General features: G+C 51.5%; 8 protein-coding genes across 8 annotated transcripts; 2 read left to right on the top strand and 6 right to left on the bottom strand.

Moving 5' to 3' along the window:
* Positions 1-1175: 1175 nt before the first annotated feature.
* COCMIDRAFT_9439 (uncharacterized protein) lies at positions 1176-3081 on the bottom strand (the record flags this gene model as incomplete). Its single annotated transcript, XM_007694564.1, has 5 exons — positions 1176-1280; positions 1344-2224; positions 2315-2705; positions 2815-2841; positions 2908-3081. The coding sequence occupies 5 exons, from the start codon at positions 3079-3081 to the stop codon at positions 1176-1178; spliced, it is 1578 nt and encodes a 525-aa protein (XP_007692754.1).
* Positions 3082-3932: 851 nt separating this feature from the next.
* COCMIDRAFT_9438 (uncharacterized protein) lies at positions 3933-6454 on the bottom strand (the record flags this gene model as incomplete). The annotated part of the gene is made up of 5 exons (XM_007694563.1): positions 3933-4686; positions 4738-5839; positions 5893-6129; positions 6179-6281; positions 6335-6454. The coding sequence occupies 5 exons, from the start codon at positions 6452-6454 to the stop codon at positions 3933-3935; spliced, it is 2316 nt and encodes a 771-aa protein (XP_007692753.1).
* Positions 6455-7564: 1110 nt separating this feature from the next.
* COCMIDRAFT_108024 (uncharacterized protein) lies at positions 7565-8281 on the top strand (the record flags this gene model as incomplete). The annotated part of the gene is made up of 1 exon (XM_007694562.1): positions 7565-8281. The coding sequence occupies one exon, from the start codon at positions 7565-7567 to the stop codon at positions 8279-8281; it is 717 nt and encodes a 238-aa protein (XP_007692752.1).
* A 1995-nt stretch (positions 8282-10276) lies between these two features.
* COCMIDRAFT_108033 (uncharacterized protein) lies at positions 10277-11972 on the bottom strand (the record flags this gene model as incomplete). The annotated part of the gene is made up of 5 exons (XM_007694561.1): positions 10277-10413; positions 10496-10617; positions 10664-11339; positions 11413-11761; positions 11829-11972. The coding sequence occupies 5 exons, from the start codon at positions 11970-11972 to the stop codon at positions 10277-10279; spliced, it is 1428 nt and encodes a 475-aa protein (XP_007692751.1).
* Positions 11973-12703: 731 nt separating this feature from the next.
* COCMIDRAFT_9435 (uncharacterized protein) lies at positions 12704-15157 on the top strand (the record flags this gene model as incomplete). The annotated part of the gene is made up of 1 exon (XM_007694560.1): positions 12704-15157. The coding sequence occupies one exon, from the start codon at positions 12704-12706 to the stop codon at positions 15155-15157; it is 2454 nt and encodes an 817-aa protein (XP_007692750.1).
* Positions 15158-15248: 91 nt separating this feature from the next.
* Positions 15249-16040, bottom strand: COCMIDRAFT_108040 (uncharacterized protein; the record flags this gene model as incomplete). The annotated part of the gene is made up of 2 exons (XM_007694559.1): positions 15249-15414; positions 15499-16040. The coding sequence occupies 2 exons, from the start codon at positions 16038-16040 to the stop codon at positions 15249-15251; spliced, it is 708 nt and encodes a 235-aa protein (XP_007692749.1).
* Positions 16041-16843: 803 nt separating this feature from the next.
* On the bottom strand, positions 16844-18421 carry COCMIDRAFT_108046 (uncharacterized protein; the record flags this gene model as incomplete). The annotated part of the gene is made up of 1 exon (XM_007694558.1): positions 16844-18421. The coding sequence occupies one exon, from the start codon at positions 18419-18421 to the stop codon at positions 16844-16846; it is 1578 nt and encodes a 525-aa protein (XP_007692748.1).
* A 3727-nt stretch (positions 18422-22148) lies between these two features.
* Positions 22149-23288, bottom strand: COCMIDRAFT_108047 (uncharacterized protein; the record flags this gene model as incomplete). Its single annotated transcript, XM_007694557.1, has 4 exons — positions 22149-22273; positions 22334-22652; positions 22709-22918; positions 23001-23288. 4 exons carry the CDS (start codon positions 23286-23288, stop codon positions 22149-22151), a joined length of 942 nt encoding a protein of 313 aa, XP_007692747.1.
* Positions 23289-24016: the final 728 nt, after the last annotated feature.

Here is a 24016-nt window from a genome sequence, read left to right as displayed (position 1 = left end):
CGCAAATATACATCTATATATATATATTCATATGTCCCTTCCCCACTTGCATGTTTGCTTGGTCGCCTCCTTTGTATCGCGTCACTAGCCCAACTCGGGGTTCTGATAATGCCCCTCTTCGCTTGCTTGCTCGTGCAACTGCATCTCTCGGGGCCCATGCAAATCACTGCATATCTAGCATCTGCACAAGTATGTACAGTATATCCCCCGCGGTATATCTGAGTTGCCCACCAGGGTTCTTAGCACCATGGATAGTGGTTCGCCCTAGTTGGGTGCTCGACTAGGACATGCACTGCAGTGGCTGATGCTTCAACCCATCCCTGTCGTTGGATCGCCCACGTCACAACCACATGGAAAGCACCCCGCAATGTGACAATGGTTTTGTGAAAACTGTATGCTCGCTACATCCATGGCTTGACATGGGTAACTTTGTGCTTTACAAAGTCATCTTGGTTCACACACATGTACCCTAGCCACATCCAGATGGGGCAGGCGAAACGATACCGGTCGGCTGGGTCAAGGACACAATCCAAAGGCTGGTAAATCATCGCAAGCACAAGCAAACGTACTAAAGTTGGACCAATGGGAACAGGACAGAAACCATCCCCGCGCTTGCGGCGGCTCTGGCTAGAATAAAAAAGCAATGCCCGACCAGACGAATCCAAACTGCCTGCGGGAAAAAGAAACTCCGACCTTGCGCCGACAACGACATTGAGCCACGACGTGTGTGTGCAGTCTACATGCATGCATTCGCCAAACAAAACCATGACACATCGGCATTAATACAAAGGACATTGTCAGAACAAACAAAGACTAGATGAAAGCTCATCTGCCCGCACCCTTTGCATACACATGCATCCCTCGACATGTCTAGCACGCTCAACAACATGGGAGAACATACTTGATCTACTTTCTCTCTCTGCATCACCTACAGCGACAAGCAGGCCATACTATACCCTGACGCGATTTGCACATAGTCAGCGACGTGCCCTCACCCTGAAGGCGTTTACGCCTTGGACCCTGCATGCGACACTGGCGATCTGTATGCAGCACACGGCTGGGAAACCTCCCGTCAGACGATATCATGATCCCAGAAATATTCTGCCATTGAGCACAAGGGCTTCAAGATACATGTATCAAGGTAGTCGGAGTAAGCCTGGGCTCTCATTCTCTTCTTAGGAACTCCTCTTGCCATATGGCTCAAAGGGAAACATTGCCGCAATACCCGCCATGACAATGTATAACGCTGCGCAGATATATATCGGCACCGCAGTTCCAGTCTAGCGTTTTATGTCAGCAAACCCATAGTACAACTTTGGCAAGGAAGGGAAAACCAAACTCACATCGGCAACAGTAGCGATAACCGCGCTCAAAATGCCCATGACACGATTGCATCCAATCGCGATCCCATTTCCCGTCCCTCGGTCATGTGACGGCAAAACTTCCGGTGTATATGCGTAAAGCGTGCCATAATAGACGTTGAGACAGAAATTGATAATGCACGTGAAGGCCACATTCTGCGTCGCTGTGCGCACCTGCGTGTAGGCAAAGAAGAAGGCCATGGTCACCAGCGCTCCAACCACCATTGTGTACTTTCTGCCCAGCCGCGTCTCACACATCCAGCCCGCTAGCACAGGGCCCCAGATACCACTAAAGTTGACGAGCGTGTAGTTGCGCCACGTGATGTACGGGCTGGACTGTCCAAATGCGGCGCCGCGCGAGGCCAGGTACGCGGGCAGAAAGACGTTGTACAGCGGGTATGCAAGGCCGATCAGTGTCCAGGAGAGCCAGATGAGCGAGGTGGAAATGCCGATTCGCTTAGTCGCGTATAGACCGCGGAGATGCATAGCAACCTGTCCAAACCCCCATTTGCTCTTTCCCTGCCGTGCAGCCGCCCGCTCAGTGGTGCCGCAGTCCTGCATCATCTGCAGAGTGAGACTACAAGGCCGATTGTATTTCTCTGCAATATGCTGTAGAATCTCCACACATTCCGCATCTTTGCCTTCGCTGACGAGAAATTTCGGTGTTTCCTGCAGTCTAATAACCGTGATGCGTAGAATGGACATGACCAGGACGAGCGAACCAGACGTATACCACACGTAGCGCCAGCCTTGGTTATTATCCTTGGTACACGGCGTAGCCGAAGGATCGATTTCAGGATCCGTGCAGCTGAAATTGGGAATAAACCCCCAGGCCAAGAATCCAGCGATAAGTTGTCCGATACCTATATTGCCGCAGATTAGTTACTATTCACATTCACCTCTCAACTTTGACACAATATCAAAAAAAAAAGAGAGAGAGAGACAAAGCATACCCCACCAAGCCGCCATAAGCGTAAGCATCCACTGCCTCTTACTCGGCAAATACTCCAGAAAAACTGCCGTATCAAGTACGAGGTTTCCGCCCGCCCCAAACGCACTCAAACACACAAAAAGTCCCAGAACCTCCCAATTCGGACTCGCCCCGGCTACAATGGCAAAAACCGAGCAAATCAGCAAACTGACATTGAACGCAATCTTGCGCCCCATGATATCTGCCGTTAGTCCCCAGAACAGTGCGCCAACGAGCATACCGACGTAGGCGGCAATAGTCAGGCCATTGGCGTAGGAAGGCGAGAATTCCAGAGCGGCTTGGCCAGCGATGATGGATTGGATAAGGAGGATTAGGGAGTCGACCGCATAGCCAAAGCCGTTGAGTACGAATAACTATTTTTATTTTCGTTATTCTTCCATTCAAAAAAAAACAAAAACAAAAACAAAATGAAACAAACCGTCATCTCGAGGGTTGAATAGAAAAAGGGAAGAAAATTTTTACCTTCCATTGATAGGTTGTAAATCCAATCTAACACATCCATCGTTAGTTCAACGTCGGTCCTTTCTCTCTCTCTCCACAGACTGGAGATTTTACCTCATCAATCGCATTATTAACAAGATGCATCTTAGCATTCAGCACGGGATCCGTATGCTCTTGCTGCAAAAGGTCGTTTTTGCCCAGAATACTCGTTTCGTCGTACGTCTGCAGTACATGGTCTCCTTGCTCGGCATCTCGCTCCTCGTGCGTCTTTTTCATTGGTTCGTCCATTCTCTCTCTCCCCCCCGTCTGGAATACAATATATGTATATACACACACGATATATGTGACACACACACACAATAGACACACAGATACACAAAATCTGTTTGGGCGAAAACGCACGCGCGCGCGTGTAATCTCTCTCTCTGTGTGTGTGTGTATGTGCGTGCTGATTTGGCGGTTATCCTTGAGCGCAAATGCAAGATGCAAAGAATGACGAATGCAGGAAATCACCTACAGGAAACGGGAACTGGGTGGGTATAGTAAAGTGTCAAAGGAAGAAGGGGGGCGGGAAAGAATTTTGCCATCCAACCCGGATGGCTTCGACACCAGCGATGCGCAAGTCGCTTTTGTACTGCGACCTTGCCATCGAATGCAACGCCTGAACCTGCCCGCGAGCATCATTGCGGGCCTGTGGTTGGCTGGCATGATAAGCGGCCTTTATCTGACAGGGTAGAGATTAAGCCGATCCGTCTTGGATCTCTTGGTAAAAAAAAAAGCAAGCCATACTGCACCAAGCAACGCGCTAGTACATCTGCCATGGAGACACACGGCAATCCTTCCGGACTTCTTCCCTCCCTCAAAGCCTTGCAATAAATACTGGATTATGTATCTGCTTTCATTCTGGCCCTGTATCTCGAAACATGGCCGTGCATACCTTCGTACAGTGAACTCTTATTAAACAAATAATGACGGTCAGACAACGCCCAACATGTGGAAATGCCCCATGTCCACATCGCTCAAACTCAGCGCCATGGCTGGTTGCGCAATCCTGGCCCATGTCCCAAACGCCGTGCTAGAGAGTCGCTGTAAGCAGTGCAGAAGCTTTAGAAAAGGAAATTCAACCCGGCAAACAATTACTATCGACCAGGTGTTTGCTCTTCCTCGGTGCTCACAATCGCCTCCTCCCCATCCATCGTCAATTCAACAGGCGTTGGCGCAATTCTCCGCCTCTTGTTCTCCCGCACGTCTTCCGTTTCGGCATCTGCGACAGGGTTAAGATCTCGTTTCTTAGACAGTGCTGCTCCGTCGTCACGATCGCATTCGCTCCTTTCGCTCTCTCTACGTCCGACATGGCCAATGTGTGGAACCCCACTGACTGAGCTACTGGCGCTGTGCGACCCACCCTGACCATGAGCAGGGGTAAGAGGCGGTGTCCACATGGGAACCGGCCCAGAGTTAGCTGCTGCAATGCTCGGTACTGACGACATGACTGGTGTTGGTGCATTCATGTTGCTCTGATCTCCCGCTCCGGGAGCAAATGACGAGGCCGTAGCGATACTGGACACCGAGTTGCTTCTTGTTGGACTGCCTGGCCGTGCGGGAACAAAAGAGCTTGGAGATGCTGGGAAGCCTGCAGATGGTTGTCTTTGCATTGGAGGTGCTGTTGCTGTTGCTGCTGCCGACATACTGCCAGTTGTTGGCGTGGGTGTTGGGGTGGAATGATTGGATGCCTGGCCGGCCGCTGTGTTAATGGCAGCAGGTGCATTTTGTTGTCTGTTATGGACAGCCAATGGTCCTGTGTACTTTTCGCCCAGTTCTCCAGGAGCAAATGTTATCGAAGAGCAGAATCCATCCGAGGATGTCATTAGCAGCATGGATCCATCGTTGGACCTTTGGAAGTGTCAGTAATGTTCCAAATTTAATGATTATTATATGTCTCACCAGGTGATATCCGTAAAAGTAGCAAAGTGCAAGTTGCTAACTATGCACAACGGCTTCTGCTGCTGCGTATCGTAAATGTGAATAGCATCTTGAGTTGCAACAGCATAAATCATGCGATAAGGCAGAGTGAAGGCAGCCACAGGCCCAGCGGGCGGCGCAGTTGGTGTAGATGCGTCGTTTTCATTGGGCTTGGGTGACGGTGCTGAAACGCTTGGTGAGGGTGACGGTGCACTTGTAATGGGCGGCGGGTCCATTGATGAATGCGATGTCGGGGGCTTTGAGGGCATGACAGGCTCGGGAAGAGAGGGGATCTCATCGTCCATGTTGGAGGTATCAATGGTGATTTGTCTCGTTGGAGGAGCCGTCTGTCGTAGGGTGTAGTACACGGGCGAGCAACGCACAGCAACCGAGGGCTTCTTGTGACCTGGCAAATACGCAACTGGAGGTTTGTTCAGACCGGCTCTAGTGTAGATGTAGACAGTGTTGGTGATGTCCTCCGCTGGCTTCGCCTCGCCTACAGACGGGTGTAGTGCCTTATATTGGCCTGCTGGAGTGAAGAGTAAACTTCCATCTGGAGCAAACGTCAGACGTCGGAAGAAGGACGTCAGTGTCTCGTTGAAGTAGATGGGTGCATTGCGGATTCCAGTACCGATACTGCCAATGCTGGGAGAATTGGGCATGACAGCGGGCAGGGGCATAGATGGAGCTGGCGAAGCGGAGCGGCGCATCGAGGGCGAGGAGCCAAACGATGAGCGACGGCTGTGCGAGGTCGGGGGTGGGTGCATAGTTGGCAGAGCAAGCGATTGTGGTGTACCAGGCATTGAGGGTACAGGCGAGCCGATTGCCAGTGAATCTCCTACGAACGAGGCACGGCCGCCAAAGTCGGGTGGTGCAGGGCTATTTGAAGATACTCGTCGTGCAGGCAGATCCATCTTGGTGACCTTGCTGTGCTGGGCCAGGGAAAATTGGCCGTCCTTGTTCTTCAGTGTGTAAATGTGTACAGATCGGTCAGACGACTGTGTGGCAATGTATTCGTTCATTGGATCCCAGGCCACACCTTGCACATAGTGGTTGTGCTCAGCAATCTGTCGCACAATGGTTCCTAGAGGTTATTGAGCAGCTGTAGGGAGAGTGGCGCAAGGGCAGATGTCGTACCAGTCTGAGCGTTGTAAATGCGGGCAATGTTGTCCATACTGCCTGTGATGAAGAAGACGCCGTCTGGCGACCAGGCAAGGTCGTATATTTCGGAGCCTATGGATCTGCACATGGCCTTGACTCGCCATGTCTCCTTGTCCTCGAGACCTTCCTCGAAGTTTGTGTGGGTTGTCTGGTTTTCGGCAGGGACCCAGAGCAGGACATTGCCGTCGTCACCGGCGCTGGCCAGCATTTCGCCTGTACATGTTAGCCATGATGCGCGCATGCTGGATTGGCCTGGAAGTACCGCGGGGGCACCATCGTACTACGTTGACGGCTTGTGTGTGCTTGACGAGCGTAGACAGATACGTGACCTTGCGCTCTTCGCCATGCGTCTCGACGCTCCAGAGCTGTAGTTTGTGTTAGCGGATGCTGGCGGCTAGTGTCTGGTGGCATGACGCACGCGAACGTTGTTGTCTCCGCCGGCAGTTGCTAGACGGCCCTTTCCATGTGGCTCGAAATGGGCAGAGTAGATGGGGGCGTTTTCATTGTGCCAGGAGACGAGGAGAGGAGCAGCCTTCATGTTGGACCAAGATGCGGCTGCTCATGGGCCGTTTCAATGGCGAGGGCGTCGTGAATACAGGGCCAGGTGCGAAGCAGTGGGCAGAAGTTATGGTGAGGGGGGAAATGGTGGTGATGGTGGCAGTGGTAGCGGTAGTGGTTGTGGTTGTGGTGGTGTGAGACTATCAAACGGGTTGCTAGGCTGTTTGTTGCTGGGGACCAGGGTTTGGTAGTTGGTGGTCAAGATCACGATGGGTTCCGGCGGCCTCGCAAGCAGCGGACTGTGGTGGATTGATGAAGGCAAGGCTAGGGCGAGGGAGCCAATGTTTTCTTTATCTGACTGCAGATCACTAGAGGTGGTCGTCGAGGCATTCGTGGGCCTGGGGGTGGTTGGCGCCATGTCTCTAAGCCGCCTGCACATGGACACGAACCGGGCAGCGCGAACGTTCCGCGTCTCCGGCTAGCCGCCTTGGGAACCCTAATTGACTGGTTTCACCGTCATACGGCCCAGGCACAACACAACACCCTCGCAGCCAGCTAGTCATTCGCCCTCCAACCACGACGACGACGGCGACGACGACAACGACGGCCACAAACAACGCCTGTTCTGCATGTGCATATATACGAGTGTGTGCATGGACAGACACACACGTGCAGCCGTTCTCTGCCCGCGGGAACCTGTCCTGCTGCCAATGCAAACGCCCCCGAGCATGCTCGAGTGTGCATTCACCCCGGCCACGGCAAGCCAGAGATGAGACGCAAGCGAGATACCGGCCTTGTTACGACGCCACTTATGCACCCTACACTGACCATGTTTCTCATCAATTATGCGACATGCACTATCGCCCGTCGTTCTGCCACCCATCGTCCATCCATCTTCAGGTGCAGCCCGCGCACGGGCCCCGGTGGATCGGGATCGCGTCACGTCTCCGGCGCAACCACTACACGGTGGAGTCGAGCACCCACAACACACGCCCACCCATTGGCTCCCACTCTGCCAGAGAAGCCGAGAAAAAGGACCGCACACTCCCGCCAGCCCCCCTGGACTGCCTGCGGGAACCACCACAATCTGCCCATTAGCTACGTACGTGAATACGTACATGCCTGGTAGAATTTTCCGCTTGTCCTCAGCATGGCGGACCAAGGACCCACCCGCCTTGAAACTGAGCTCGACCTACTACACGCCATGTATCCCGACCAGACACACTACAACCCCAACTCCCGCGAGTTTAAGTTCACCAATCATGGCCACTGCTCCTTCCTTCTTCGCTTACCGGAGACGTATCCCGATTCAGGATTTCCCGACATCATCTCTGCGACGGATGCAGCCAAGAATGACTTGCGCCTACGTCTGAGAGAAGCCGTAGCAGAGTTGACACTACTTGAGGGAGAGGAATCACTCGATGCCATCGTTGCGTCCTTTGAGCGTCTCATCGAATCTGCTTCTTCGCATCTGAATCAGCCACAAAGTGCCAATGCCACTCCTGATACCCCAAAAACAATCATCATATGGCTACATCACCTTCTCAACACCAACAAGCGCAAACTTGCCCTCTCGCCCCCATCCTCCTCCCCTCCTGTCTCGGGTCTCACTAAGCCAGGCTATCCAGGCGTCCTCGTCTACTCGGGCCCATCTCTAGCTGTCACCGAGCACGTCAATTTGCTAAAGGCCCCAAACTGGCAAGCCTTCCAGGTACGCCATGAAGAAGACGAGCTTTGGCACTTTGCACATGGTACAGGTGTCAAGGAAGTCGAGACCATGAGCGACATTGTCAAGGGCGTCGAGACACAAAACAACACGGCCAACGAACAAAAGGACAAGCTGCTCAAGGCCGTTGGTATAAAATAAATGTGCATTTCGAGCCCGTATTCGGCACAGCGAGGAATGAAGGCAAGGTTTCTTGCCACCCGATACCCAAGGAATACGGAATCACGGAAACCGAAATGATCCGGACATTGCAGTGGTGCTATTCGTGGACCACATACACCGCAACATGGGTTGCATACGAATCTAACGTTCGACACCTCAGCTGAGCCTCTCTATTCGTCGTATACGTTAGGGCAATCAACCGTGTAATCGGTGGAAAATGGACTGATTTACCCCGACAAGGTCCTTAATAAGTCCGCCAAGGATATAAGCCTAACCCGACTTGGACGAGCTAGTCTTATCAACTCCCTCGTCAGCTTGTCAGCGCTATCCCACGATGTCCAAAGGGCTTAGCCCTCGGATGTCAGCAACTTGCGACGGCAAATGGCCTGAGATTGAAGATGTCTAAAGCAAATCTTCAATGCGCCTGAGCATTCAATCTCAGAGACAGACATATAAAAGACTATGCTCTATGATGGAGCAGTCTTCCTGAAGTATGGGGCCCCTGTACTGACTTGAAGCAGTCAATATTCAGCGCGTCAGGGTGCATTACCATTTTCCACATCTTTTCTCTATACACTCGATCGATTACAACTGTAACAATTTTAAATCCCTCCGGCAATCCGATCACTCAGCAACAGCATGTGATCATCTGGACGAAAACTGGGAACGACAGTAGGAACTTTCATTCGGCGATCTCGTTTCAATGCAGAATGTAGTCACGCTGATCTGCGGAAGACAAGCCGCTACAGCTGCAGAAATTGTAACCATACTTGGATCTGGTAATTCGTATAAAGCATGATTATTGAGGTCGATTTTCAAGTTAAAAAGCGCCACCATGCAAGCCTCCCTCTCGCACATCCTCCACCATTTGAACAGCAAGTGGATGTATGCTGATGCTGTCGTTTCAGACTATCCATCTGAACAGATTCACAAACTTTTGTCGAATGAATGAAAAGAGGGGATAAACCAGTATATAGTGCAAACAACAATTTTGAGCATGGTGCGTTCATGTTTGTGGAAAGCCCTAGGAACAACCAGGTCACGTGGGGAGCTATTGGAGGCTACGTGCAAGGGCTGGCCTGCAGGAAGTGGTTTTGTATACATTCTGGGCCGCGCCATGGAACCGCTATCCCTTGTCTCCCGATCATAAGTGCTTTTTCGTTCCTGTTCGCTCCACGGTGGGCTTGTCAAGCACAAGAACCTCGCCAACACACCAGATGAGCATTTTTCCCTCTTTGCGGCTCGATATTCGACTATGACAGTGTACCAATACGAAGCTGAATCCGCTCGAAGGAAGTCTGTGTTATGGTATAAACGGGTGTAAGGTCAAGCCATGCAGGTGACAACTGCAAACGCTAGCGCCGATCGTAACCCTACCCAGTGGCTTACGTCGCAACCATCACGCCTCTACCGAAGCTTAATCCCATATGAGCCCGCGTGCCGTGGAGCGGACGATCTCGGACGTTGCCAAATACGGGCGTGGCTGCTCTACGGCGTAGCCTAGGACACATCTAAAACCACCCATGTCTTGGTTTTATAGCGATCTTCCAGTCCAGTAGACGTACTCAGATAAAAGATTGGACATTGCTATTTAGTCTCCAGGTGCAGCTGGAGCCCCAACTCAAAACCGTCTCAAACATACACCAAGCCGAAGAAGCCAAGATCGAGCCAATCTGAAGTCGACAAAAAATCCTGAGCCTCCATGTTGATTGGTTTGATTGTTTCCAAGGCAAAATATCGTTTCGACCCACCCGGGCTGTCATAGAGCTTTAGTGCGCAAACAGCCAATCTCGAACACCCACATTACGGCTGCGATTGACATTTCCAAAGTGACAACTTGTTGAGGCACTGAATTTTTAGCATAAAGAGTGCTTATGCCTAATATAGATTTCTTCGGGTTGAATGCATACAACTCAGCACGCTTTCCGGCAAGAAGGGTTTGGTGCAGTTAGGATTGATATGTGTCACGGGAGTTTAGTTTACGACTACTAGAGGTCGCGGCGTCAATCTCGTTCCATGACTAAACAGATTATCCGGGTCATATTTGTGTTTCAATCCTTCAAGTCGTTTCACATTCTCACCAAATATCTCGTTTGCTTCCACATCGGCATCTGTTCCCATTAGCGTCGGAACGAGACTGTGCAAATACAAAAAATAGGCATCAGAGCTTTTGACAACTCCATTTTCACTTACTTGCATAGTTGCCATACTGGCCGACTCCTCCGTCTTTCGAACGATCCGCGGCAGTTTCGGAGGCCTTCTTCAGGAGATTTCGAGAGAATGTACGGACTTCGGCGTCGAGTGCTGGATCGAACCTTCGTATCATTAGTACCGGCCTCGCTTCACTCTTTATCCTCTTACCATTTGAAAACCGTAGCAACATTGTAATAATCTCCCCGATTCGAAAACGACATCTGGTCATTCGGCACCTCTATCACCTTCTTGTAAGGAATAATCTCGAACATCAGAAGACTCTCATTCGTCCGTTCGTGCGATGCGACAAACGCATTGAACTCCGCATGCAGCTGCACAACGAATTCTGGGTTCAAGGGAAGTTTGAAAGCGCCTCCACCAAATTGTTTGCGTCCGTCGAAGCCTGCCGTGGGGTTGAGCAGGCTGTTTAGCTTTTGGTAGGGAATCATGGATGTCATGTCTGCGATGGGACCGAGCGCAAAAAGGTCGGCGAAAAATGCTTTTGCCTCGTCTTGCGGACCGTTGTAGAAGAGCTGGCAGAGAGCAACAGGTGAATTTGCAGGCGGAGGCGCCGAGAACCCCATCATCATGGCCTGATTCCCATCGTTCGTTTCGTGGAACTTGTTTGCGAATGCGACAAGCTGCGGAATCTTGTCTGGTGGGAATACGAGGGGTCCGGCAAAGACTTCGTTCTTTTGATCATAGGCTTGGAAGGTGAATGATGTTGTTACCCCAAAATTCTGGCCTGCCCCGCGTACGGCCCAGAAGAGATCTTCGTTTGAGGTTGCGGATGCAGTGAGTTGTTCTCCAGAAGCGAGGACAATCTCGACGGAGATAAGGTTGTCTGGTGTTGTCAGTGTTCGATTGTTGTCAAAGCCAAACTGGGTATGAAGTGCTGGGTATCAAGGGTAACTTACCAATCGTCAACCCATACTTCCCGGTAAGATACCCATACCCGCCACCAAGCGTTAGGCCAGCCACACCAGTATGATTAACAGTACCTCCGACAGTTGCGAGACCGTACTTTGCAGCCTCAACATCGACATCTTCCCAGAGGGCTCCTCCCTCGACCGTGACAGTCTTGGCTTGAGGGTCTACAATCACTTTGCGCATCTTAGAGAGATCAATCACGATTCCGTCTTCGATTGAAGCGGCGCCAGAAGTAGAGTGTCCGCCGCCTCGGACGGTGAAGGGGATGCTGTGTTGGCGGATCTGGGCGAGGGTTGCGGAGACGTCGTTGGGTGAGGTGACGAGCACAACGGCTGCCTGGTCTAGTATAAGCCTACAATTTCAATAATATTGGAAGAATAAGAAGAAAAAAGCCGATACTTACAGCTCTCTTGATGCAATGTTCACTCCATCTTTCAATGCTCTTCTCGTATGCCGGCCCGTCACCGGGAAGCAGAACCTCGGCATTTGTATCTTTGAGTAGCTCCTTGAGCGAAGGGTAGTCAAAGCTATACAGGTTTGAGCCCATCTCCAGATTCCAAGAGTACTTCTTACGACTTGAAACCTTGTGATACCAGTATACGGAATATATGTGTGGATAAACAAAGACGAAATGACTGGATTTCTGAAGAGGGAGATGTCGATTTTTAGCTTGTTTCTGAGGTCAGATAACCCGATTGATTAGTTTACCAGTCTGGTCATTCAGGTATGTTCTCGGCTGACTGGTTCAGTAAACAGAAGGGTGCTGACGCGATGCGGGTGATATGAGTGGGGCAATAGGCGGACTGTTCCGCACTCAATCGACTGAGGGGCAATGGATATTCGAATCGAATTCCGGATGCCTAGCCACTACTGCTGTGTTATCCCGAATCACCACCGCATAGTTCTCTGGTTTACTTGGCGTATTACTGTATCTCTGGAAATATGTTGTGACAGGCAATTTTAGTTTTGTATACAATGTCGGATGCGAAGGACTGGCAGGTCCTCGGGTGGCGACATCGGGCTGATGTGCTTGATTTTGATAAATATGAATACTAATTCTACAGCTTGAACAGCAACATACTTGGAACTGTCATTCATAAGACAATTTAAATGCAACACCGTAGTCAATGAAGGTTGCTGCAAATAGTAAACATATGATTGGACGAGTGGTGACGAACAAGGCCCAACTAGCGTGGACCCTGGAATTCGGTGCGGCGAACTTCTTTCTTTCCTGCAGCGGGCACATCGCTCGTTAGCCACACGTCGTGCAGTGCGATCATGCTGAAGACGAGGAGCGTCCAGTCCATCTGCGCATCATGCCGTCTCAATATTGCGATTTCACGCGCACGTAGCGCCCGCCTACCGCTGAGAACTCAATCCGCACCGCTACAAATCCGATCGGCCGCCGCACGAGGCTTCGCGCCACAGCGAGCATTTTCGACAACACCTGTGAAGAGAGATTCGGACCGAGAAACTAAGGAAAATGTCCCACCTTCTGAGGATGTACCCCCTTCTCCAACAGAAGCACTCAATTACGAAGTCAACGCACGGAGGGCGAGACAGCAATTCGGAGATACCTTGCCCAGGGACCATCTAAGTGTGGAAGAATACACAGTCTACGAGAGACTTTACGGAGAGCCCGTATTTATCGACCCAATAGAAGAAACCCAAGGACTTGACACAATAGCTGAGGAAGAAATTATCCAAGAAGAACGGCCCGATGGCACTACGGTTTTGCTAAGGAGGACAAAAGATGGCGAGCTTGAGGAGATTGAGATTGTCGCTGAGAACGACGCTCTCGAGGAGGAAGACGCAGAGGCTGCTGAGACGGCCGACGAGACCATGACACCAGAGGAGTGGGAGGCACGCAGAGAGGAAGAATTGCAGACATACCACGACGACGTATATGAGCAGAGTCGACTACAACATGAGGAAGCAGAGGCTTGGGAGGATGTGGAAGAGTCGCAGGAGGACGATGACTTCATGCGCGCCCACCCTCTGACTATCGCTGGCCGCTTCAAGCCGTCACCTTCGACCGTATTCTTGCCCAAGGAAACCCTGGTGGACCCCACTGCTCTTCTCCTGACCCGCACCAATCACAAGCACCTTGCTGAATCTGCAAACCGAATTTTTGGCGGACGGGGTCTGCCCAACTCGGCCAGCACAGCTCCAGCACGCTTGGGCAGTGAGCAAAAGCCTATTCCACTTGACCCTTCACAATTGGACATGGGCAACATCGAAGCTGATGCATACATGGCATCCGTCCAGCCAGGAACATATGCAAGTGTTATGAGTGCTATGGTTGAGGTCCGAAGGCGGCTTGGAACTGGATGGCTGGAGCATATGCTGCAGAACAAGAAGGGTGGTACCATTCTAGATGCTGGTTCAGGAGGTGTCGGTGTGCTCGCGTGGCATGAGATGCTTGAGGCGGAATGGCAGCGCATGCACGAGGAATCGGGGAACACTTCGCGCGGCGCTACCCCGCTAGGAAAAGCGACCGTTCTGACTGCGTCCGATACATTCCGCCACCGTGCCAGCAAGCTGTTGGAGAACACGACATTTATTCCTCGACTCCCAGAGAATATGACACCTGAAGATGAAGCCAACACGCAACAGCCACGGAAATTCTACGATGTCATCATTGCCCCGCACACACTTTGGCCTCTGCGACAAGACTATTTGCGCAAAGAACAGGTTGAGAAGTATTGGTCTTTGCTCAACCCCAAGGGCGGCGTTTTGATTCTCATTGAAAAGGGACTGCCGCGAGGATTCGAAGTCGTTGCTGGTGCACGCGCTTATCTACTGGACAAGCACATAGCCTCACCCGGCTCGGAAACCATTGAACGAACCGTCGAGTCCCAGGTGTCGCATCCAGACGAAGAGACCAGGTTTACCCAAAAAGAGGTTGGCATGATTGTTGCACCATGTACGAACCACAGCACATGCCCTATGTATCAGTCTACTGGTGTTTCTCAAGGGCGCAAGGATTTCTGCTTCTTTAGCCAGCGGTACATTCGACCACCATACCTTCAACGTATTCTGAATGCCAAGGATAAGAACCATGAAGACGTCCAGTTCAGCTACCTCGCTGTTCAACGTGGACGCGACCAGCGTCTCCCCCAGCACGACATTCTCGGCAAGGGTTTTGTGCAGGGAGAACCATCAACGGCAGCTGCTTTTGAAGGCCACGAATGGAAGGCTTCAGACGCGGATCCAGATCTAGCAACAGAAGAGCCTGTATTGACATCGACGGCCGATGTAAACCCACTTACACTCCCTCGACTTATCCTGCCCGCCCTCAAGCGACGAGGCCACATCATATTGGATGTATGTACACCAGCTGGTACACTAGAGCGCTGGACAGTTCCCAGATCTTTCAGCAAGCAAGCCTTCCGCGATGCACGAAAAGCCCGATGGGGCGACCTGTGGGCACTCGGCGCAAAGACGCGTATCCCACGCAGTGTGCGTCTGGGACGCCCAAGCGACGAGTTCGACAAGAAGGGTAGAAAGGTTAAGAAGGCCAAGCAGGTCACTATTGAGATTGGCGTTGGCGAAAAGGATGGCAGGACTGTGGAAGAGGGACCTGCTAAGATCCTGGGCAAAGGAGGGAGAATGTTGGTCGGTGACCGTGATGGACGATATACTAGCGATCGAAAGATTCGCGGAAGCAAGGGCAGGAAAGGAAGGAAGAAGCAGATCGGCCAGGACTATGATGTTTTGGACAACATGTAAAATATGATTGATGTATGAGCTTTATGATGTACTACTACTATCCGAGTCCTAGCCGACTTCAATCTTACCTCTAGAGATTTCCACAACAATCTCACGCATCAAACTTGACATGACCTTTTCCTTTTACAAACGTAGCCAGCCAAGGCACCTCGTTTGTGCGTTGCACCAGCTGAGCGTAGAACTCGCCGTGAGCAGGCCCATCAACAACATTACCCATTGGACTGCCATCCGGCTGTCTCTGATCAGTGTAGAAGAAACTAATTCACCAATCTAATCAGCCCCCCCATGCTCTTCCCATTGCAAAACCAGACAGAAAAGAAATAAGAATCAAATAGACTCACCGATACCCCTCGCCCTTGTGAATCTCATCTGCAAGCCCAACCCAATACGCACTCGCACTCTTCCCCACGCCCAACGTGACCAACGCATCCACGGGCAAAATGGTGCGATTCAACATATTCCCCGTAAAAATAAACGTCTTCTCCCCTCCCTCCTCCTGCCCCATTTTCTTCCACCCTTTCACCGCCTCCTGCGCCGCAACATACGGACTCACAACATTAACATTCAGATCGGCAGCAAACTTGTCTACAGGGACTGAAGTCACGACGCCGGCGTCCAAGGGCGGCGTCAGGGTGGCTGCGTTGTAGACGACGACGCTGGGGTAGGCGTGCAAGTCGGTGTGGATGCGGGTGAAGAGTGGGGGGATGCTGGAGGGGTTGGTGAAGTCGGCGGTTAGAGCGAGGGTGTCTGAGGTGGGGAGGGAGGTGCTGGCGCTGCGGGAGGCGGTGGCGATGCGGTAGCCGAGGGAGGAGAGGGACGAGGCGATTGCGGTGCCGGCGTTGGGGCCTGCGCCGAGGATGAGGGCGATGGGTTTGGCGGACATGGTTTGGGGAGTGTGGTGTTTTGGTGTTTTGGTGTTACGGTTTGTACACACAATGGGATTGGAGTTTATTTAAGTACGTCCTTGATAGTACAATCATGAGTGTTTGATTGCCAATTCCCCAGCTCGTCCGCTTTTTCATCTTCTTCTTTGGATATTCCTCTTTACATTTCTAGTAAGCCTTTCCCCAGATCGCCTGATGGTTCAAGGTACACCATGACGCTCAGTCTGTTGAACATGTAGACTAGTACGAATACGGAAAGAGGGTGATGATAACATTGCATGTGGGATGGTCCTGTTTGGTCCAGAGGTTGTGGAGAAAAGCCAAATAAAGCTTCTATCTGCGGGTGTGCATGCTTAGCCAATCTTGCGCTTGCTTGGTAACAAGACGGCGTTTCCCCAATTTGGCGTGTCCTATCCAATACCTTTGTAGTTTAACCAAGTGATATTAGTAAGCTGATTCACCCACATCGTCTGCACAAAGGCAAACAGTCAAAAGTAAGGATGGTGTTTATTAAACAATTGCTAACGTGATCTATATACATCCAATACCCCCCTCCCTCCCCCAAGCCCAAATCTAGTCAAAATCCTCGGTTTCCCTATAATCCATACATAGTAAAGGGGTATATATCTCTCCTAGCAGTTTTTTTGAACACCAGTGCAAGTGCTGCGCCTAAAAAAGACAAGCGTGTCAGCGCCCAATCGCGCTGAGGATGCACCCATATAATTCGCTCATCCGACGCCGTGCGATGCAAAAATGAAAAAGAACAAAGGAAATCATGTGGACAAAGTGAAAGACATATTGCTCAAATGAGCAGTCCAACACCAAGATTGACGGGGTTCAGGCTGGCCTCGCGGCTCTCTATGCTGGGCCGTCGCTTATCAATGGCGTCCAACTGGCGGGCTGCATCTGCCGTCATGGGCGCCTTACCAGTTGGTGAGGGCGGGCCTGATGGGCCCGTCTCATCGGTGTTTGACTTTGAGTTAATAGGGGCGAGGTCTTCGCCAAATGAAATAGACGTTATGGAATCATCGCTAATACCCCGGACTGGGGAGCTTGGTCGTTCCGGTACAACGGCTGCAGGCTCTGTTTCGTCTGCAACTGGTGCAGGCGAATCTTGGCTTGCGCTGGTGTGAGACGGCCTCCTATTTTTGGGAAAGCCATGTGCGTCATAGCGCGGTGGATGGGCGGTGTACTCAACGAGCATGTGAGCCTTTACGCTGATGCGGAAACGCTGGCCCTTGGCAAAAACAACATCGCTTACACGCGGCGACGAAGCGAGCAATACCGGTGCACAACGGCGACGGTAGCGCATCATTTGGGCGGGCGAAGGTGGAGGCAGAGGTGTCGATTTGGGGTCGGATCCGTTCTCAGATTGCTCGTCATCGACCTGGTCCTGGTCTTGGGAAGAGACCCGCACCAGAGACTGTCTGGCCTCTCGTGTGGGGAAGCGAACGTCTTCTGGGTCAAAGTCGTCAATCTCAGCATCGGCAGAGGGAGATGAGCGGCTTGTGCTTGGTTCGCGGTTTCCTGCTAGGTTGGGGTAGAGCTGTCGCATAATCTGCTCCTGTTCTGCAATAAGGCGACGGCCGGCTTCCATGCTTGACAAACCCTCGAGGTTTTCTCCAACCTGCGCAGCGTCCAAGACTCGCTGCCTGCGACTCCTTCGGGGCAAACTTCTGTAGCGAGGCTCGCTGCGATCCTCTAGCGGGGGGCTAATGTCAATAGCAGCACAGAATGATTCTACCCAGTCGAGCATGCTTTCCTCGGTTTGGGGGCACAGCAAGAATTGTTCAAACTCGAGGCGCAGTCTGATGGGGTGCTCTCTTACGGGCTCAAAGAGCTGTGGGTCCGACTCATATAACTTGGGACGAGCTGCAACGGGCACCAAATGAACAAAGGGAGATTTTGGGACCAAGGCCGATTTCTTGACATCAGAGGCGACGCCAACCTCGGCATGCTGCAGCGAAAACGTCTTGAGCAGACGGCCCGGCGAAGCTGTCCTGTTCTTGCTGAGGAGGTGCGGGTTCTTGATGCGATAGAGGCTCAGTTGAGTGCCGCGGAGGATAGCGTAGACGTCGGTCCACTCGCGGTGACCCGAGACTTGAAAGGGCGACGACAGCTCCTGCTTAATGCCCACGATGCCCTCGATGTCGACGGTGCAGGTGTAGGGGGGTGGAAGAGGGGTGGCGCGGACGGCATCTTGCTCTGCTTTTGTCCGGGCTTGGAGCCTTCGCATAGTCTGGGGATCAATGGCACAGGCATACGGGGGCGGCGAGCCTTGGGGCAGCTGGGCGTGGGTATGGTAAGTATTATGGTATCCATACGTGGCAGCGGCGCCCGAATTTGCCGAGCGGGTGCGCGTGGTTCGACTTCGCGACATGGTGTCGGTGGCAGCTGGGTCCATAGGAGGAGGAAGCCAGGATTGCGGGTCTGGGGGGGCGATGTGTGTTTGGACACGCGGGAGCGCGGCCAGCAATGGGCAGGGCGGATATTTATTTTGGGCGTCTCAGCCAGACGGGAAAAAGCAAGAAAGCCTCGAGGGTTGGGGTGCTCGGAAGAGGCGAGCCAGGCGTGTTTGGGTGTCTCTGGGAGGTGCGACAGGGGTAGTGTGGGCGTGAAATGAGCGACGCGGATGGGGCGTCTGGCGTCTGGGTGGGCTCCGAAGAAAGAGCGCTCGGGTGGGCAGCAGCTTGGGGAGGAGAATGGGGGCAACGCATTGGCGGCAGCGCGTCTTCTTTTAACAGATCAACGAGCAACGAGGGCTGGTCGCAAGTCCGGGCTGGGCCAGGCAGGATGTGGGACGGCGTCCATGGGCGTGGGAGGGGCGGCGGCGGCGTGATAGAGTTAAGTAGGGATGGCCGTCACTGGGTGCTATCAGGCGGCCCTGCAGGAGTTTTGCCGTGCAGACCATGTTCCAGATCTCGGTTGCAGCCCACGCCCGCCGGCTGACTCAGGCCCCAGCACGCCCACACCAACTCGTCGCTGCTAGGCCGCCGACTATCCAGCGCTGGCTGAGCCCGTGGCTGCAATGGATGAGCCTTGACTGCCAGTCCATGACTTCATTGCCCGGCGCCACCAACCAAAAAAAAGCCATAGTAATGGACGGACGCGTGCCCGGCACAGCAACAGCGACAGCCCTGTTGTTCCTTGCTGTTATCGTTGTTATTGTTGTTGTTGCTGTTGCTGCTGCTAGCCATCCTCTGTTTGTTTGCATTCCCCGATACGGCCATGCCGTCTCCCTGCCGTACTTGCTACTTACATTCGCATATACTTACACATCCATGTATCCATGTCCCTCCTTCACCTCCACCTCCGCCCACCTTTACCCCGCGTCAGTCAGACGACTCCTCTAGCACATGCACGCCTGCACCACGCACGTCTGGCTGGCACTGCACTATCCTCTTCGCGGCTCACCTCCCCAAGACAGCATCCCATAGTCGCCTCGATTGTGACATGCCCACATTACAACACAAACACCCCCCTCAGCTGCGTGTAAGCAGCGTCAGCCTGTCCTCGTACCCTCAGCCTCGACTTCAACATGCTGCTGCACCGTGACATGTTTATTTCGACTCCCAAAAAAAAAGAAGCCACCACCCTCCACATAAGCCGTGGCCGCCCAAGGTAGCCATCAAAACCATTGCTTCTTGTCTCGGCCAACGCCCGCTGCCTTTGCAGCCATGCATGCTGGACGCGCCATGTAGCCATGTCTTCTTCTTCTCCTCTTCCTCTGCGGTCATGCACCCATGGCCACGCGCGTGTTTCCCCACAGACAGATGACACGGCTTGGTCCATGGCCCTGCCACTTGAGCCCTCTGCCGCCGCTGCGTGAATCAACCCGTTATGCCATCCATCAGCGCTATACGCTGTCTCACCGCTCGCGCTGCTGCCGCCATAGCCCAGCCGTTGCTCTTGTCCGGCTCCGCCGCTGCGATCGTCATCTTTGCAGCCAAAAATCTGACTTTTGAAACACTGACACCTCAGCGCTCTGAGATAACAAGCCTGCAACGCTGAGAAGTCGCGCCACAACGACGCCCGTCTGCCTGTCTCGTCAGCACCGACTCGGCCTTGTCGACGATCTTCATCGTACAAATGTTTTAGTTTACGAGCTCAGCGGGGTGCTGGGTGAGTCTAATAACCTGACTGCATGCAGATCACACAAAGGCCCTATTTTCAACCACCACCTCATTGGCACCGTTGCTCAACTCCGACCGCCCAGGAAAATGCCCATGCAATCATTCGTCGCCCTCTGGAAATTCGTCGAGGGGGCCGTGCGTCCACTAGCCACCGCTCAACACGGGGGGGGGGGGAAGGGGCACTTCGCATCTCCATCGTCAAATTCTTAAAACATGGCCCTTGTGGTCCACACCCAACAAGAAAAAAAATTCCCATCAACCTCACCTGTACAACTGACTTTGGCTCATCTCCCCTCAAAAGTGGACACAGAACCACTAGAACCAGCCTGCATGCTGTACACTATCTACAGACCCACTCCCGAGCTGCGGAAAGAACCCAGATTACCTTAGGTTCCCACTGTTCCTGCAGCTGCCTCTTGCCCACCCCCACCGGTCCGCCGACCCAGAACATTCGCAATCGCCTGTTTAGAATCTTCTTTGTAGATCAATGGTACGGTTGCGTATCGCCGCATAGTGGAGTCATCTTGCCATTCTCTATGCACGAGGTATACCTGTTTGAGCAGCGACAAAAATTTAATCCCTCACGATATGCGTTTGTTGGCCACGCCATTCTGCAGCAGGATTCACGCGCCGTACCCCTCAGCGGAAATACAAAGTTTGCGATAAGACTGAATTCTAGAGTAAAAGCTAGAACGCGAAATGAAATCCCATGACAAAAAATAGTGCTTCTCTGAAACACGATTACGTCGGCAAGTTCCACAAGTCCGCGGAAGCCATCGTCACTCCGAACTGCTTCAATCAGGAAATTATTTACGTACGCACACTACGCCCATCTATTCTTGACTCATGCACGTCATCTTTCCCTTCTACAGTTGTTCCACTCGCGGCACTTTGCACACAAGATACAGAAAAAGTAATATAGTCCACATTCCAGAATGGGCACGCCCACAAAACCGGCGTCTCGTGCAACGTCATTTATCATTCGTTGAGAGTACTACACAAAGATACACCTAGTCATGATTCACTTCAATGATTGACAGAATAAACATGTAACACACACACACATAAGCTTACGTCTCTCCAATCACTCTGAAAAATGCTGTACACAGGTACACACAGTTATCACCGGTCATTCCTCCAGGCACTCTCAAAAATAGCATGCATCGTCGCCATCTTGCAGCTCAAAAACAAAAAATGCAAAAGTCTTCAATCGCTCAATCAGTCAACACATCTGCATCTGCATGCGCCATCGCCTTTGTTTTTTTTCTTTTGTACCTCACCCCAAAGCCCATTAAACCCAAACAATCAAACACAAAGACCAAAAACTAGCAAAACAAGCAAATTGAGCAAACGCCCCCAAAAATTTCACTCCTCGGGACAATGACTACACCGGACCATTGAAAAAATGATGAAAGTGGTACAACCAAAAACAGTAATAATAGCTCTCTCGTGTGCATATTGATTTGATCGAGGAACAAGCAAAAGCAAAACAAAAAAACAAGGGCCGAACCGGAGTCGAACCGGTGACTTCGGGAAGGCGGTTTTTGGGAGAACTGCAGTCCTACACTCTACCACTGAGTTACCGGCCCAGTGGAGATGACAATTTCTCAAATTTCATCGTTCATATATTGTAAACACAAGTTGTCTGAAAAACGAAGGGATGGAAGTTCAAGGCAATCCTTGTGCTTACTTACCCCGCGCAACATCCTCGGTACGTATTATTGCTTACTCTTTATGTAATCACACCTTGATTAGAAACGTCGTACACAGTACATCCTACATTCGCATGCATTCAAATAGTTAATCGAGTCATGAGCATCTACCCAAGAACATTCTTATACATCTTTGTACAGTAATATACATAGCTCGCCATCGTATAGTACAAGTTTGCTGCCATTGTATTCATACACTGTCATCTTCCATCTTCTCCCTCATACGTTAACCACCCCATCTTTACACCAAAACATGCCCACCTTACTCCCACCGCGTCTCCTTCTTCAGCGGCTTCTCCCAATCCTTGATATGATCGGAAATAACCTTGGCAGCTTGGTCAGCTGTAAAGTTGCGGCCGATAGCTTCTACAAAGTCGCCTTCTGGGTCTGTAGTCACGAGTTAGCATTCCACCCTATTTCTATCGTGTTTTGTATTCAATTATATACCCATGAGATAAAAGTAGATGCTGTGGTCAACCAGATAGTCCTGTCCAGGCTTGACATTATTCGGCGTGCTAAAGTACACTCTGTACGCCTTGCACGTGCTCTTGATCTGCTCATAGTCGCCCGTCAAACCAATAAAGTCCGGATGGAATTCAGCGAGATACTCCTTGAGTACTTTAGGGTTGTCGCGCGCGGGGTCGCATGTAATCATGATGGGTAGGAGGACGTTGCCGCATTCTGCCACGACCTTGTCGTACATGAGGGCCATCTTGTCGAGTTCGTCGGGGCAAATGTCCGGGCAGTGGGTGAAGCCAAAGTAGACCTGGAGTGGGCTCAATCAATATACTTTTCCAAGGGTTTGTAGAGCCATTGACGTACCAATGAGTATTTTCCGAGCATATCCTCATTGCTGAATGAGTTTCCGTTTTGATCTACTAGCCGGAATGGTCCACCGACTTTGGGCTTGCCTATGCCTTTGGTCTGCTCGGCTATCCGCTTCCGTGCCAGGCGCTCCTTCTCGTACGTGAAATAGGCCCATAGTCCCCCGCCCGCTGCGATGAAGAGAATGGCGGCTGTAAGGTTGAATGGCTGGACAACATGTCAGCTATTGAACATCCAAGTAACTCCCGTCTCGTTTGATAATCCTTCTGGCAAAGAATATTTAACATACCCCGCCCTTGTTCCGTGCTCGAATCTGGTCAATTGTCTTGAGCTTGCTTCGCGAGGCCGATTGCGAGAACGTCCGTGTCTGTCCACCCAAACTACCCGCAGTCTTTCCTGCACCGGATTGTATCCTTTGCAACTCCCTCAAACATGTCGTCTTTGGCGCGGTGCCATTCCGTGAGGATGCAGGCGCATTTGTTGTGCTCGAAGCAAAGGCTCGTTGCGGGACGGTCGCAATGCGTGAGTTTCGCAGGTTCTTAGCGGCCGTGGCCAAGCATCTGCTCGGGGCGGACATTATAGTTGCAATGTCGAATGGACTTTGGCGGTTTGGTGGGGCGTGGCGGACGTTGATGCGGGATACTTTTTCGCAATTCGAGATGGAAGATTGGTGCACGGGCCCGTCTGGAATGACATCGCCGGCCAAAATCCATGCACTGCTAGTGGGGAATGACAATTAGACGTTCTCCCAACGACCAAAAGTACGGTTCGCAAATATGTTTTGAAAACTATCAACACTAGCGGCTTATTGATGCTAAATGTATCAGCAGAAACGAAATTTTCCACGTTACTAACAGCCAGAAATGAGAGCCATAGCAGCTCGCAAGTTATTTAAGGGAATACCAAGATAGCCAACTTCGACTCGAATTCGTTATGCAAATTGTTTTATACTTCCTATTATCACTATCTATCTTCAACAACAAACTAGAGCCTAATGTTTAGACTCATCGTTAGGAGACTTAGGCAAAGAGAAAGTTGTTACAAGCAACAAGAAGGATTCTCTCCTTAATAAATAATAAGATGGCTAAAGGCCTATAGATGTCTACGTTAGAAGGTAATAATTATTATAGAGCGAAGATTACGTAATAGGCTTTACGCTAAAACTAAGTGTTCTATACTAGTATATAAGGATACTCTTTTATATAACTAGTCATATCTATAACTTTTTCTTACTATAAATTACTAGAAAACTCTTATAGCGCTAACTCTAATTCTACTTATTATAATCTAGATTAAGCTAGAGAA

The sequence above is a fragment of the Bipolaris oryzae genome (assembly GCF_000523455.1).
Source record: "Bipolaris oryzae ATCC 44560 unplaced genomic scaffold scaffold_225, whole genome shotgun sequence".
Lineage (NCBI taxonomy): Eukaryota > Fungi > Ascomycota > Dothideomycetes > Pleosporales > Pleosporaceae > Bipolaris > Bipolaris oryzae.
Note: the sequence above shows the minus strand (reverse complement) of the source record. Positions and strands in the feature narration are given on the sequence as shown.